Source organism: Peromyscus maniculatus, chromosome 1, assembly GCF_049852395.1.
Source record: "Peromyscus maniculatus bairdii isolate BWxNUB_F1_BW_parent chromosome 1, HU_Pman_BW_mat_3.1, whole genome shotgun sequence".
In the NCBI taxonomy this organism is placed as follows: Eukaryota; Metazoa; Chordata; class Mammalia; order Rodentia; family Cricetidae; genus Peromyscus; species Peromyscus maniculatus.
In genome coordinates this window covers 62081847-62098152 of record NC_134852.1, presented here as the reverse complement: position 1 = coordinate 62098152, position 16306 = coordinate 62081847, and the positions used below count along the sequence as shown (strand labels likewise).

Genomic DNA, 16306 nt, shown 5'->3' with positions numbered 1-16306 from the left:
GAGGGATATAAGAAGCAAAGTCAGCTCAATTCCAGAACCCAAAGGCTGAGGAATTGGAAGTGCTGGATGCCTCAAACGTGGAGGTGATGAGGAGGAGGTAGAAAGTATCTGAGTAGACACAACTGCCTGGTCCTCTTCTGCATCTTAATCAACCAGGTGGTACTAAACACCACCACCACCACAGGCACATCCCACTTGGCTTTTGGAGGTAGTTATCTCTTTTTGCTGTGAATAGACAATTAGAAAGTAGACTGCCAGGGCTGAGGAGGTGGCTCAGTGTGTACAGCACTTGCCACACAAGTGTGGGGACCTGACATAAAGCTGGACATGGTCATGTGTGTCTGTGGTCCCAGCACTTTTCGGACATAGGAAGTGGAGGCCAAAGACTTTCTGGAAGTTCAAATGCTTGTTAGCCTTGTGTATTCAACCAGAAAGAAAAAAAAAAAAACCCAGAGGCCCGTGGATTAGAGAGATGGCTCTGAGGTTAAGAACACTAACTATTCTACCAAAGGTCCTGAGCTCAATTCCCAGCAACCACATGGTGGCTCACAACCATCTGTAATGAGATTTGATGCCTACTTCTGACATTCAGGCAGAACACTGTATACATAAAAAATAAATAAAATCTTAAAAAAAAAAAAACAAAAACCAGAGGCCCTGTTTCAAGCAATGTGGGAAGTGAGGGTCCATCCCCTTGGTGGTACTGCCCCTAACATCCAAACATGTGCTGTGGTATGTGCACCATGCTGCATGAATGACTGTATACACATATATTACACACATACACAGATAAAAGTAATAACTTAAGAAAATATACCACTGGGGAACTACAGATATCCAAAAGAAGAACAGATCAGGACTTCCCGTCATGGCTAATTGAAATTTCAGTAGCAACCTAGAAGGGAACAGTTAGACAACAGAAAGTTAACGACTGAGTGATGTCACAACCAACTGAAAAAAAGGCTGGAGAAACAACTCAATGATTGACATTCCAGGGGCTAGAGACATGGCTCAATGATTGACATTCTAGGTCCTGGAGACATGGCTCAATGATTGACATCCCAGAGCCTGGAGACATGGCTCAATGATTGGCATTAGGACCTGGAGACATGGCTAATTGATTGATATTCCAGGACTTGGAGACATGGCTCAATGATTGACATTCCAGGGCCTGGAGACATGGCTCAACGATTGACATTCCAGTACTTGGAGACATGGCTCAATGATTGACATTCCAGGGCCTGGAGACATGGCTCAATGATTGACATTCCAGGGCCTGGAGACATGGCTCAGTGATTGAGAGCACTTGTTGCTCTTCCAGAAGACCTGTGCTTGGTTCTGAGCACCACATCAGTAGCTCAGAACCACTTGAAACTCCAGTTCCAGGGGATCAGCTGCCCTTTTCTGGCTCTGTGTGCACTGTGTGCACTTGTTGCATGGACATACATGCAGACAAAAGACATTCAAACAAACAAGAGACCTATTCCACCTGGCACTTGAGAAACAGAGACAGGAGGTTTGCAAGTCTGAGGCCAGCTAGAACTGCACAAGACCCTGTCTGAAAAGCTCCTCCATTTATGCTCCAGTAAGGAAAAGAATCATGACACCTGTGTATCGAGAGGGGTTCTTTAACACACAGAAGGGATGAGTGTAGGAGTGGGAGAAGCACAGGCTGCTCCCGTGTTCACATAGGACAAAGTGGTCAGCCTGGTCTATAGAGTAAGTTCTAACATAGCCCTCTACACAGAAAACCTGTCTTGAACTCCCCCTAAAGAAAACAGAAAGAAAGAAAAAAATTTCAGGCCTGATGATAAATGCCTGAAGCAGGAGGATTACCAGTTTGAGGCCAGCCTGTACTATAGAGCAAGACCCTATTTCAACACAGCAATACCCAAACTATCAGGACTTGAGATGCCTAGCAAGCACAATGCCCTGGGTTTGGTAAATAAGACCAAATACACTTGGCTTGGTGGCTCACACCAATAATCCCAGCACCCAGAAGGTGGAGCTATCAGGATCAGAAGAAGTTCAAGGTCATCCTCAGCTACATTGCAAGCTTGGGAGGCTCAGGCAGGGAAATCATGAGTCTGAGATGCACCTGAATCGTATCAGCACGGCTTGTCTGAATGACTGGAAATTGAGGAATAACCATCCAGCTTGAGATACTCCTGCAGCCTAAAGGCCAGGCACATAAGGCACACTCTCAGAGAGTTCCTTCTTAGGCAATGTATTTCTTTATTTCTTTCTCTCTCTCCTTTCTTTCTTTCTTTCTTTCTTTCTTTCTTTCTTTCTTTCTTTCTTTCTTTCTTTCTTTCTTTCTTTCTCTCTCTCTCTCTCTCTCTCCTTCCTTCCTTCCTTCCTTCCTTCTTTTACTTTCTTTCTTTCTTTCTTTCTTTCTTTCTTTCTTTCTTTCTTTCTTTCTTTCTTTCTTTCTTTCTCTCTTTCTTTCTTTCTTTCTTTCTTTCTCTCTTTCTCTCTCTCTCTCTCTCTCTCTCTCTCTCTCTCTCTCTCTCTCTCTCTCTCTCTCTGCACCACTGTCTTTCTATGTGGTAGTAAATACAGTTGTTCAGGGCAGGATGATGACACACTCCTATAATATCAGCATTTTAGAAGGTAGATTGAGGAGGATCAGGAGTTAAAGGTCATCCTCAGCTGCATGGACAATTTGAGGCCAATCTGTCCTGCATGAGAACCTGTCTCAAAAAAGGCAAGGGACAATACAGTTTGTTCTCAGAGTGTTATGTCATAATTTGATATGTTATAATAATGTTATATAATATGTTTATAATTTAAGAGAAACGTGGTCAAAGCTCACTGACACTGTGTTTGTCATGCTAGACTACCTGTGCGTGTTCACAATGGATTAATTATCAGGGGTTTTGATAGATATCTTTTATATGAATACAGTAATTGTACACCAGTGAGCACAGCTGGTGAGTTCCCAGTCCAATGAGGATTTTCATTACCAAAGAGGAGGGTTGATACTGGGGCCAGTATAAAAGTGAGGTGAGTGATAATGAAAGACATCTTAGGTGGCTTCTCTCTGTTTGTCCATAAGGATGCACAGTAAAAGCAACATTAGCAGCTTGATACCTAGCTTGATGTTAAACACAGTGAACCCCTTGGACAGAATTCCTTCACTTTTCATTGTGTTTAAGGTGTTATTTAAAGACTCAGTTCTAGGTGGATGGAGAGATGGTTCAGTAGTTTAGAGTGCTTGCTACTCTTACAGCACCTATATCAAGTAGCTCACAGCTACCTGTAACTCCAGTTCCAGAGGATCTGGCGCCCTCTTCTGGTCTTGGAGCACTACACACATGTTACACATATACACCATGCAGATACACACATACTAATAAGTGAAAATAATGAAATGTAATCTCAAAAAATGAAATATAATCTCTAAAAAAAGATCTAAAGACATAATTCTATAAAGTTCTTACAGTTTTGTAAAGGTAATACAATTGATACTTCTTCTACATTCTACTCCTCTCTCTGCCCTGGAACCCTTCTTGGTCTCCTAAAAGTTTGGACCATGACATTGATAACTTTCATGTGTTTCAGGATTTGGCTGACGAACTTGCCCTTATTGATGCTGATGCAGACAAACTGAAGGGAGAGACAATGGATCTTCTGCATGGCAGCCTTTTCTTCAACACTTCAAAAATCGTCTCTGGAAAAGGTGGTTTTAGTTTTGGGATTTTAGTTTCAGAGCTTTGTAAGAAGTACTCAATTTGTCACATGTAGTGGTTGGGATACCTTGTAATCCCAACATTTGGGAGGTGGATGTGGGAGGGGGATCAGGAGTTTAGGCCAGCCTCAACTACATACTGAGTTTGAGGCCAGCCTGGGCTATATGAAACCCCATCTCAAAAACTAGAAAGGGAGCCGGGCGGTGGTGGCGCACTCCTTTAATCCCAGCACTTGGGAGGCAGAGGCAGGCGGATCTCTGTGAGTTCGAGGCCAGCCTGGACTACCAAGTGAGTCCCAGGAAAGGCACAAAGCTATACAGAGAAACCCTGTCTCGAAAAACCAAAAAAAAAAAAAAAAAAAAACTAACAAACTAGAAAGGTAATCAAATTAAGTATGAAATTTAAAAATATCACTGAGCTGGGCAGTGGTGGAGTATGTCTGTGTTCAGGAGGCAAAGGTAGGCAGATCTCTGGGTTTGAAGACAGCCTGGTCTACAGAGCAAGTTCCAGGACAGCCGAGACTACATAAAGATACCCTGTATTGCAGGGTGGTGATGGCTCATAATTTTAATCCCAGCACTGAGGAGGCAGAGCCAGGCAGATCTCTGTGAGTTTGAGGTCAGCCTGGTCTACAGAGCGAGTTCCAGGACAGGCACCAAAACAACAAGGAGAAACACTGTCTCGAAAAACCAGAACAAAAGAAAAAAAGAAACCCTGTCTCAAAAAATATCAACATACATATATGTATACATGCATATATATCACTGACACTATGACATAACAATTTAAAGGCTCATTTCTGCTTGATTTATTTATTTTGAGATAGAATCTTACCATATGGTCATGGCTAGCTTGGAACTCACACAAATCTCCCAGCTTCTTTCTCTTGAGTGCTAGAATTAAAGGTGTTTGTAACCGAGCCCAGAGTAAAGGCTTAATGAATGAATGAATAAATGAAGTCATTAATTATTGGATTTTTTTGTTATTGTTATTGCTTTTTTTTTTTTTTCACGACAGAGTGTTTCTCCGTGTAGCTTTGGAGCCTGTCCTGGAACTTGACCTGTAGACCAGGCTGGCTTCAAACTCACAGAGATCCATCTGCTTCTGCCTCCCAAGTGCTGGGATTAAAAGTTTGCGCCACAACCACCTGGCTGTTTCTGTTTTGAGACAGAGTCTCTCTATAGAACTCTGGCTGTCTTGGACTTACTATGTAGACCAGGCTGACCTCAGATTCACAGAGATCATCTGCCTCTGCCTCCTGAGTGCTGGGATTAAAGGCATGCAACACCACACTTGGCAAACCTGATTATCATTTTTGTTAAAGACCAATAAGTTACGAAAGGGGAAATTTGGAGGACAGAATAGTAGAAAACTCCTTGGGGGCTGGAAAGACGGCTCAGTGGTTAAGATCACTTACTGCTCATTTAGAGGACCCGGTGGTGACTGGCAACCATCTGTAACCCCAGGACTAAGATCTGATGCCCTCTTCCAGACTCTGAGGCATTGCACACATGTGGTGCACCAACATACACTTACGTGGTGCAGACAGAACACTCAAACACATAAATAGTAAATTGATAAATCTTAAAATGACTGGCACTGAAGGTAGTTATTTAATTTAAAAGTGTCCTAGAGAGGCACCATAAGCATTTCATATTGACCCAAAACATGTAACTATTCTTATTAATTTGCTGATCTGTCTGTCTGTCTATCTATTTGTCTATCATCTCTCTATCTATTTATCTATCTATCTATCATCTATTTATCTATCTATCTATCTATCTATCTATCTATCTATCTATCTATCTATCATTACTATTATTTGCTTTTTTTGACGGTCTCTCTACATAGTCCTGACCGTTCTCAAACTCATTACGTAGACCAGGCTGGTTTCAAACTCACAGAAATCTGCCTGCCCCTGCCTTCCAAGTGCTGGGACTAAAGGTGTGCACCACCATGCCCTACCTATTTTTAAGATGTTGTGTCTGTATATATATCTACATGTAGTTATGTGCATATGAGTGCAGGTACCTGTGGAGGCCAAAGGCATTGGATCATCTGGATCTGAAGTTAGAGGAAGTTGGAAGCTGCCATATGTGGGTGCTGGGAACTGAACTTGGGTCCTTTAGAAGATCAGTAAGTGCTTTTAACTGCTGAGCCATCTCTCCAGCCCTGAGACCCTGTTTTCGTTGAGGTGGTTCTGTTTGATTTAGAAGTGTGGTAAAGGTCCTTACTACCGAGCCTGATGACCTGAGTTCAATTTCAGAGACCCATGCTGAAGAATGAGAGTCCTGACTCCTCCAGGTGGCTCTGTGACCTCCACATGAATTCCATGCCATGGCACACGCACATACACACACAAATAAATGAGGATATGAATGATATGTCTTAAATGTTTGCATGCTTAGAGGAACTGCTAATTGGAAAAGTGTCTAATAATGTTTAGTAATGATAAGCAAAGCTGTTTTATTAGGGTTGGATATAGTAAGTGAAATAATTTCCAGACAGATAATTACACTTAGTAAATATCGGTAGTTTAGTTACTTGTGTGGGTTAAGATCAGACATATTTGAATACTGAATATGGTTCCTTATAATAATTAGAGGTAAATCTGTTATTGCCTTTAGAATCCTAAAAGAGACAAAGAAATTCTCAGAGTCCTAAACTTTTGTTTGTTTATTTGTAATTGGAGACATGGTCTCTCTGTGTAACAGCACTGACTGTCTGGAACTCACTTTGTAGACCAGGCTGGCCTTGAACTCACAGAAATCCACCTGCTTCTGCCTCCCAAGTTCTGGGATGAAAGGCGTGTGCCACCACCTCCTGGCAAGTTGCAAATGTCTAATTCATTTGGCTATTGCTAGAAAGTCAGGGCACTGGAGATGTAGTTCAGTGGTGGCATGGCCATTGGTTCAAATCCCAGCAACAGAAGAAAGCAAAGCCAGAAGCCAGAGTACTGCTGACTTCCTTGCCCCAGGCCTTCCTGGGACGAGAGTTAAAGGGAATAGCAGATGAGGAGGGGGCTTTATGAAAGCTGGCAAGTGGCAACAAGTCTTGTTTGGCTTATGCAAGAAGCTCCAGTGTGGGGAGTCTGTCTGTTTCCCAAACCAGGATGTGGAGGTTAGTCTCAACAGTGTGGGATGGACGTTTACAGAGTAAGGCACAGTGGATGACAGTCCTGATCCAAATACTGCCCTCTGTTTCCTTCTTAGATTACAGTGTAACTGCCAACTCCAATTTGGTTATCGTCACTGCTGGTGCAAGGCAGAAGGTGGGAGAATCGCGACTTGATCTGGTCCAGCGCAATGTTGTTATCATGAAATCCATCATTCCTGGCATAGTTCAAAACAGTCCTGACTGTAAAATACTGGTCGTCTCAAACCCAGGTGAGGACCCCATCCCCTTCCTGAATGATAATTGGCCCATATAATTCCATTCTAAACTCACTAAGGTTGCATTTGTCGGTAATTAGCTTCGTTCACTCCAAGTCTTGTCATGCCGTAAGGTTTTTGTTTGTTTGTTTGTTTGTTTTTTGTTTGTTTTGTTTTTTTTTTTTTTTTTGTTTCTGTTTTTTCGAGACAGGGCTTCTCTGTGTAGTTTTGGTGCCTGTCCTGGATCTCACTTTGTAGACCAGGCTGGCCTCGAACTCTCAGAGATCCACCTGGTTCTGCCTCCCAAATGCTGGGATTAAAGGCTTTGGCCACCGCCGCTGGCACTATAAGTTTTGATAGATGCCATCACAGTAAGATCTGGATCATCTCTATCACTGCTGCAGGGCCATGGGCTCATTTGTGGTTCATCCTTCATCCTCCTGCTTGAGTATTTTCTGGGACTTCAGAAACAAAACAAAACCCAGCAGAGAGTACAAACTTTTTACAGCACAGTTATTTTGGATTCATCTGTGTCTGGGATGTGTCAGGATTTGTGTCTTTGCATTGCTGGAATGTTCTGTTGATGTTTCCAGCTGTGTGTGGTGGGATGAGCAGATGTGTGCACCTGCAGCCCATGTTGAGGCAAGAGGTTGGTGTCTTCCTCCACTGCTCTCCAGCATCTCTCAGTGAATCTGGAGCTTGCCATTTTGGCTAGACTCTTGACCATTACGTTCTTTGGCCCATTGGTCTCTACATCCCTGACCCTTACCTGCCCATTTTAGGTACATATATTTTTAAAAACCAGATCCTATTATACATGGTTGTGAGCTGCCATGTGGTAACTGAGAATTGAACTCAGGTCCTCCAGAAGAGAAACCAGTGCTATTAACCGCTGAGCCATCTCTCTACCCCACCTCCATGTTTTACTTTTTACATGTGTACTAGGGATCTGAACTCAGGTCCTCATCCTTGGATAGCAATCACTCTACTCACTGAGCCATTTTGTGTCCTGTTTTACATTTCAAATACTCTTTTTTTCACCTGTTGATGTTTATTTTATGTGTATGAATGTTTTGTCTACATGTATGCATGGGTACCACATGATGCCTGGTAACCCTGAAGGCCAGAAGAGAGTGTAAGATCTCCTTGAACGTAAGTTCCAGACAGTTATGAGCCATCATGTAGGTGCTTGGAACCAAACCTGGGTCCACTACAAGAGGAGTTCTTAACTATTAAGGCATCTCTTCAGGTCCTGTTGATTTTTGTTTGTTTTTTTAAACAGGGATTTGGTGTGTAGCTTTGGAGCCTGTCCTGGAACTCACTCTGTAGACCAGACTGGCCTCAAACTCACAGAGATCCACCTGCCTCTGCCTCTAGAGTGCTGGGAAAAAAGACATGCAGCACCACCGCATGGCCCGATCATAGGTTTATAAAAATAATGCAAACATTCATGTGCAAGCATTTGTGTGGTCATACTTCTTCCTTTCTTTGGAGTAAGTGAAGAGGCCAGGGAGGCCCAAGAGTGTAACATACTCTGAAGTGTTTGGCTCTGTTAGAACCTGCTTTCAAAGTCCTGTGCTGTAGTTGAAAGATTTCCTGTGTCCCACCCAGAGCGTGGTCAGGACAAATCTCTCTCACCCACAGTCCCACAGCCACTTAGCCACTTATAAAATAATCACTCAGAGGCTTAATATTAATTACAAACTGTATGGCCTATGGCAGGCTTCTTGCTAGCTAGCTCTTTCCTCTTAAATTAACCCATTTCTATTAACCTATGTATTGTCACGTGGCCGTGGAATTACTGATCTGTTGGTATGTTGCTCCTTGGGTGGCAGGCTGGCATCTCTTCTGCCTTTCTTCTTCCTGTCTCTCTATTGGATTTCCTGCCTGGCTATAACCTGACTCACCATAGGCCAGAGTAGCTTCTTTATTAACCCATCATAGCAACACATATTCACAGCATACAGAAAGATATCCCACAGCACTGTGCCTTTGATATTGTCACCAGCACTCTGTGTTCCCTGTGTTCTTACCAACCCTGCTCTTGTTAGCCTTTCAAATGTTAAACTCCAGTGTCTTATTCCCCAGTGTCTTATTTTTGAAGATTAGTCTAGCCAGATAGAGCTTCACCATCAAAGCCAAGTTGGCATGAGCTTTCTGTATTGCTCACGTACCTGCAGACTGCTCCAGCTGTGTCAATGCATTATTCCAGGGAACATGTTGATAGCTCAGGTGAGGATGAGCCAATGGAAAGAAGAAATCCAGGGACTAAAGAGGTGGAAACTGACCCATTATTAGATTTGTTGAAAAGCCCAGAGTATCTCAGAAGATGATTTAAGATTCTACTAGTGAGTGATTTCACATAAAAAGCCCTACTATGCCTACTTTAAGATTTACGGTACTTTGAACTCTGATGAATCTGCATTTGACTCCAGACAATTCATCTTTTTATAAAAGCAACTATAGGGCTGGAGAGATAGCTCAGAGGTTAAGAGCACTGCTTGTTCTTTCAAAGGTCCTGAGTTCAATTACCAGCAACCACATGGTGGCTCACAACCATCTGTAATGAGATCTGGTGCCCTCTTCTGGCCTGTAGGGATATGTGCAGGCAGAACACTGTATACATAATAAATAAATAAATCTTTTTTTTTTTTTTAAAAAGCAACTATAAAGAGAAATTGCTATGGATCTTTCTCAACCCATGTTTGAAATTGTTCTTCCTAGTGGATATTTTGACTTATGTGGTATGGAAGATAAGTGGCCTCCCTCCAACTCGTGTGATTGGAAGTGGCTGTAACCTAGACTCTGCCCGTTTCCGTTACCTGATTGGAGAGAAGTTGAGTGTCCACCCTGCAAGTTGCCATGGCTGGGTTCTCGGAGAACACGGTGACTCTAGTGGTGAGTGTGACCCAGTCATTGTAAGTGCCCTTCCAGTGTTCAGTAATGCTTCTCTTCAGAACCCATTCTCTGTATAATTTTCATTTTGTTGTTATTTTCTTTGGTGTATGTTTTTTTCTATTTGTATGTTTTTCAGACTATTTTAATTGAGTGAGTCATGGTAGTGTCTACCTGGAATTCCAGAACTTCAGAGGTAGAATCAGGAGGATTGCTAGTTCTAGGCCAGCCTGGGCTACAAAACAACACCCTTCCTGAAACAGTGGAAAACATTTATTGATGCATAATTATGCATCAATGGAGAGTACAGGTAGATGATTGATGCATATATATGTAACCTAGTGATCAATCAGTGCTATCAGCCTCGTGGTCACCTCATCAATCTATCACTTCTGTGTGATGAGAACATTAAAAACCTATCTAGTTTGACATAGACAATCTTCTAAATGTTTTTTACTATTTTAAATTATGTGTATGTATGCATGTCTGTGTGTGGGTATGTGCACCTGAGTGGAGGTGCCTGCAGAGGCCAGAGGTGCTGTATCTCCTTGGAACTGGGGTTACAGGGGGCGGTAAGCTGCCTGATGTGGGTGCTGGAAAGAGCAGAATCTGTTCTTAACCACTGAGCCTTTTCTCCAGCCTGAGACCATACTTGCCCCTTTTAAAGGACAGGTCTCCTGGATGTCAGGCTGTCCTGAACCTTGCTCAGTAGCTAAGGATGACATTGAAGTCTGCTCCTCCTGCCTCTATTTCCCAAGCATTCTGTCAGCTAAACTCTGAGCCCAGAACAAGAGCACATAATCACCAACTACAGTCTGCTTACCCTGCATCCAAGTACCAGCACTCGCCTCTCTTCTGCTCAGAAGTGTGTGCTGCCCTGGGCGCCCTTTCTCCCACCTTCCCTAGTATCTCATGACCTCTATTCTGGACTTTGTCGTGTCTTTTTTAGATTTCATATTTAATTGACATACACTCCACAGATGACTTTCCGTGTCTGGCTTATATTGCTGCATATAATTTCCTGTTTTACTCAGGTCATCACAAATGACAAGATTGGATCCTTTTGAGGCTGAGCAGTATTGCATCACACACATGTACACACTATTATTTCCGTCTGTCTTTTGATGGAATTTTGGCTGACTGTATGTCTTGGAGGGTGCATGGAAGACTGTAGTAAACAGAGGTGGGCAGCTGTTGTCCTCAATATACTGACCTCAATTTCTTCGGTTGTGTGACCTGCCCAGTAATGGGATGCTGGCTCACATGGTTAATTCTAGTTTTAGTTTTTGAGGCATCTCCATGTTGTTTCCCACACATGGATGTGCCATCTCACATTGCCATCACCAGGACACGAGTGTCCCCTTTCTTCACATCCTTGCGGCCTTTGCTACCTCTTGTCTTTTTGACAGCAGCCACTCTGATTAGGGAGAGATGAGTTTCACTGTGAGTTTGTTGTTCTGCCTTTAGCTTTTTTGTTTTTTTTGTTTGTTTGTTTGTTTGTTTGTTTTTTGTTTTTTGTTTTTTGAGCAAAGGACTCACTCTGTAGCTCAGGCTGTATAACTGCTCCCCACTGAAGATCGGCAACATCACATGCTTTGGTGACACAGAGTCTGTTTTCCTTGCCATGTTAAGCATGACTTTGATGTTGGAGGCTGAGGTGATCCTCCTGCCTCAATCTCCCATGTGCTGGGATTATAGGCCAGCTATCATGGTTTTGTTTTAAACTTCCATGTTGACTGTTGTGAAGCACATTCCATTTTCCTTCTAACAGAAGTACAGGTTCAAATTCCTAAACACTTTAGACAGGTGCATCTATTTGTTCTTGTTACTGACGTGTCTGAGCTCCTCATGTTCTCTGAAACTTGACCTCTCATCAATCTGTAACTTACGGATGTTTCTTCTGCTCTATACTACACTCCACTCTATTATTTCTTGATACAATCCCATTCATCTATTTGATATGTTTTTTTCTTGTTTGTGTGTGTATGTGTGTGTGTGTGTGTGTGTGTGTGTCTGTGTATGTGTGTGTGTGTTGGTGTGCATGCATGTGTGTAGACTCAAAGTTGATGTCAGGTGTCTTTTCCCATTGCTTTCCACCATTATTTTGAGTCAGGGTCTCTCATTGAGCTCTACCAATCCTAGGCAGTCCACAGAGCCACCTTGCCTGGGGATTCCATCTCTGCTCTCTTGTTTATACAGAGGTGTTTTGATTTCATATCCTTGGAAAGAGTTTCTATGAGTCTATGTGGCTGTGTATTACTCCTCAGCTCTGTTGCTGTGGGGAAGAGTGGTATAATGTGTAATTCCCTCTCCTCTAACTGATAGCATGTTTCTTAGCAATCCTTTTTCTTTGTAGATTCTGCACATTGCATATTGCTTTAAACTGTTTCCTGTGCCATACAGCTATAAATAATTCAACCATGTGTTTTCTAATGATATTTCCTGTCATTTCTCTTTCTGTTCCTTTAAAACTTATTTTAGGGCCTGGAGAGATGGCTCAGCAGTTAAAGAGTAGATGCTCATTGCTACCTGTAACTCCAGCCTCAGGGGATCCAACACTCACTTCTGGGCTCTGCTGCCATTCATTTGCACAAACCCACATACAGACGCACAGGTACACCTCAGTAAAAATCACAACATACAAACAAAAACAATAAAATAGATCTTAAAAAAAAAAACAAGAAAAACCCTAACACCTTGTTTTTTATATGATGTGAGATTGCATCTTAACATTAAAATCCAAACAAAAAATACTCCTAGGTGTGCTGGTGAATACTTTGTAATGGCAGCACTTAGGAGGCTGGAACAGAAGGATCAGGAGTTCACAGACATCCTAGGGTACATAGCAAGTTCAACACTCTCAACCAACCAAAGCCGGGGGTGGTGATATATGCCTAAAATCTAATAATTTGGGGGTTTGGGGTGGAGGCAGGAGGATCAGGAGTTGGAGGCCACCTTTGGCTATACATTGAGCTTGAGGCTAGCCAGAGTTATATGATACCCTTTCTTAAAAACAAAGAGCAAAGCCTGTCTGTCAACACCAGCCCAGTGTGGGAGCATATGCTTGTCATCCAGCACTCAGGGCAAAGGCAGGAAGACAGGAATTTGAACCAGACCCAAACAGAATAGAATCCCCTCCCCACCCCCAACAAAACAGCCCATCACTGAACTCAAGCCACTGACTCAGCTTTGGCAAGAGGAGCTCACATGGAGACTTGGTTTTTTGTTTTGTTTTTCTTAGTGCCCTTATGGAGTGGTGTGAATGTTGCTGGCATACCTCTGAAGTCACTGAACCCAGCATTAGGAACGGACTCAGACAAGGAAGGGTGGAAACAGATCCACAAACAAGTGGTGGAAAGGTGACAGTAGTTCTGTGATTTTTAATGCCCCAATCATTATTATTAAGAATAAAGCCGGGCAGTGCTGGCACACGCCTTTAATACCAGCACTTGGGAGGCAGAGCCAGTCAGATCTCTGTGAGTTCTATGATGAGATATGGTGCCTTCTTCTGTCATGTAGGCATACATTCCGGCAGAACACTGCATACAAAATAAATGAGTCAAAAAAATAAAAGAATAAAATTTGAGCCAGGTGGTGTTGGCACATGCCTTTAATCCTAATACTCAGAAGGCAGAGGCAGGTGGATCTCTCTGAGTTCAAGGCCAGCCTGGTCTACAGAGCTAGTTTCAGGATAACCAAGACTACACAGAGAAGCTCTATCTTGAAAAATCAATAAAATAAAATAAAATAAAATAAAAGTTAATTCCATCTTGTGGTTCTTATGTCCTAGTATTTTGATTTCATGATACAGATGAACTGATTCTTTTTTTTGTTCTTTTTCTTGTTTTGAGACAGAGTCTCTCTATGTAGACTAGGCCGACCTAGAACTCCTATAGATCTGCTTTTCTCTGCCTCCTAGTACTTGGATTAAAGACATTTGCCACTATGCCTGACAAGTAATAATGACTTATTTTTTTGAGACAGGATCTTATTGTGTATATATATGTATATATACATATATATGTATGTGTGTGCTTATATATATACATATATGTATGCATATATATGTATACACACACACATATATATGTATATGTATATGGTTGGCCCAGAACTCACTATGTAGATCAAGCTGGCCTGGAACTCAAGATATTCACCTGTGCTCCACCATGCCTGGCTGAAGTCTATTTTTAAAAATTCTAAGTCATGCCAGGCGGTGGTGGCGCACGCCTTTAATCCCAGCACTCGGGAGGCAGAGCCAGGCGGAGCTCTGTGAGTTCGAGGCCAGCCTGGGCTACCAAGTGAGTTCCAGCCTGGGCTACCAAGTGAGTTCCAGCCTGGGCTACCAAGTGAGTTCCAGCCTGGGCTACCAAGTGAGTTCCAGGAAAGGCACAAAGCTACACAGAGAAACCCTGTCTCGAAGAAGAAAAAAAAAGAAAAAAAAATTCTAAGTCATGAACACTTCTAGAAGATCTCTGAGAAAATGTTAATATCATGGCATAGACAGAGATGCTTCATAAGGGATAGGTGAGCAACAACGTTGTCTCTGAGTTGACCTCTCATGATTTTGGTTTCCTTGCTCACATCACTGCAGTGCCTATGAGATTGTTCGGCTGAAGGGCTACACCTCTTGGGCTATTGGGCTCTCTGTGATGGATCTGGCAGGATCAATGCTGAAGAATCTTAGGAGAGTGCATCCCGTTTCCACACTGGTTAAGGTATGCCTGGAGGAAATGTGCATTTATCATAGTCCTGGTCACTGGTGAGGTTGAGTGTAAAGTAACTTCAGAATGAGGCAGGTGATGGAGTTGATGCAGGAAGTATTAGGAGAACACAGGAGTGAGGGACCACCCTGCGCTCTTAGGAAAGTTGGAGAGTATGAGACTCTGGTCATGTATGGGAATTTGGGAGGCACTGTCAGAGTCTAGAGACCCTGACCCTCAACGCTTGTACCTGACATGTTTATAGCCAAAGCTCTTCCATTACCATCCACAAATGTAGCCTCAGCCACGGAGGTGTGGAGGTCCAGGGCAGGAAGATGGGAAGAGTTCCCTGTGTGTTTCATCTTCCAGGAGTGGTGGTGGGGTAGGTAGTATGGGGGCTTATGCAGGCAGATGTATAGCCTGACTATAACAGTGTCTCACATCTGTTTTCATAGCCTTGGCTATGGGAATGTAGAGAATGTTGGGCCACTGGCTAGAATTCCACAGCTAAGTAATGTAGTGGCTACACCTCTCCCATGTTCCTGTCTGGCCTTGGAGTTCTAGGGTGGCTCTCCAGGAAAGGTGGCAGTTTAAGGGTACAGGACAGGGTTACATCTCAAGGACATGTCCCCACATACTACCCTAGGCATGTTGGAGTAGTGCTGGGCTCCTCCTTTGGGACTTCGCTTCTGGAGGCTTAAGAAGCTATCTGTAGCAACTGGTGTCCAGACTCAGTGGTGGCCTCTGTTAAAAGGTACAAAGTAGAGGCTTCCTGGTCACCACCCACTTTAGCCTTCCCTGTCCCCTTGGTGTACACAGAGGCTCCTTGCTTTCAGCCCTTCACCAGATATAAAGGCCACATAAAGACAGCACCACATCCTTCCCTTTTGAAATTAAGGTGGTCTGTTAAGGGAGGGAGGGAGGGAGGGAGGGGGATTTTACCTTTCCCTGATCCTGGCACGTTCTTCTTGTTGGTGGCCACCCACACAGTCCAGGACAAAGACGGCTCTGAGCTCTGCCTCTGCACAGCTCTGCTTGGTGCTATAGTCTACTGCTCATTTTCATTCTGATGCTCTCCTGCACAGTGGCAAGAGAATCAAACAATGATGTGACCTTGTATTTTAGGGCTTATATGGGATCAAGGAAGAAATCTTTCTCAGTGTTCCTTGTATCTTGGGACGAAACGGCGTCACGGACATTGTGAAAGTGAACCTGAACCCTAATGAGGAGGAACTTATCAGGAAGAGTGCAGAAACACTGTGGAACGTCCAGAAGGACCTGGAAATATGAAGTCTCAGTATTCTACACTTTTACAGATGTATGATTGCATATTTTGCATTTCAAGTGTTTTCGTATAATAAAAAGTTAAACAAAATATTGGAGACCTATGACATAACAGCAGTCTCTTGAGGTCAGAAAGATAAGTGCTGAAATCATTTCTTCCTCCCCTTTCTTTTGAGACAGGGTCTCACTATAGAGCCTGGCTGGTCTGGAACTCTAGACCTGGCTGGCCTCAGAGGTCTTGTAGCCTTGAAGTGCTGGGATTAAAGGCATGCACCACCATGCCCAGCTGAAATGTCTGCCTTTTATGAATCTTCTGTGTCTGTTCCAGCAATGAGGTCCGTACAGGTTGGAATTATGATTC

The 16306-nt window shown here is 43.1% G+C and overlaps 1 protein-coding gene across 4 annotated transcripts in view; it reads left to right on the top strand.

Annotated features, from left to right (window-relative positions):
• Positions 1-16036, top strand: part of LOC102909767 (L-lactate dehydrogenase C chain) — a 56806-nt gene extending 40770 nt beyond the window's left edge. For 3 of the 4 annotated variants that reach the window (XM_076543681.1, XM_076543673.1, XM_076543675.1), the window contains exons 3-8: positions 3565-3682; positions 6905-7078; positions 9788-9961; positions 13200-13317; positions 14553-14676; positions 15787-16036. In XM_076543681.1, coding sequence (XP_076399796.1) covers positions 3565-3682; positions 6905-7078; positions 9788-9961; positions 13200-13317; positions 14553-14676; positions 15787-15951 — 873 coding nt within the window. In that variant the 3' untranslated portion in view covers positions 15952-16036. Of the gene's footprint in view, positions 1-3564; positions 3683-6904; positions 7079-9787; positions 9962-13199; positions 13318-14552; positions 14677-15307; positions 15412-15786 lie in introns of those variants that run through there. The other variant, XM_076543685.1, reaches the window with a different exon arrangement.
• Positions 16037-16306: the final 270 nt, after the last annotated feature.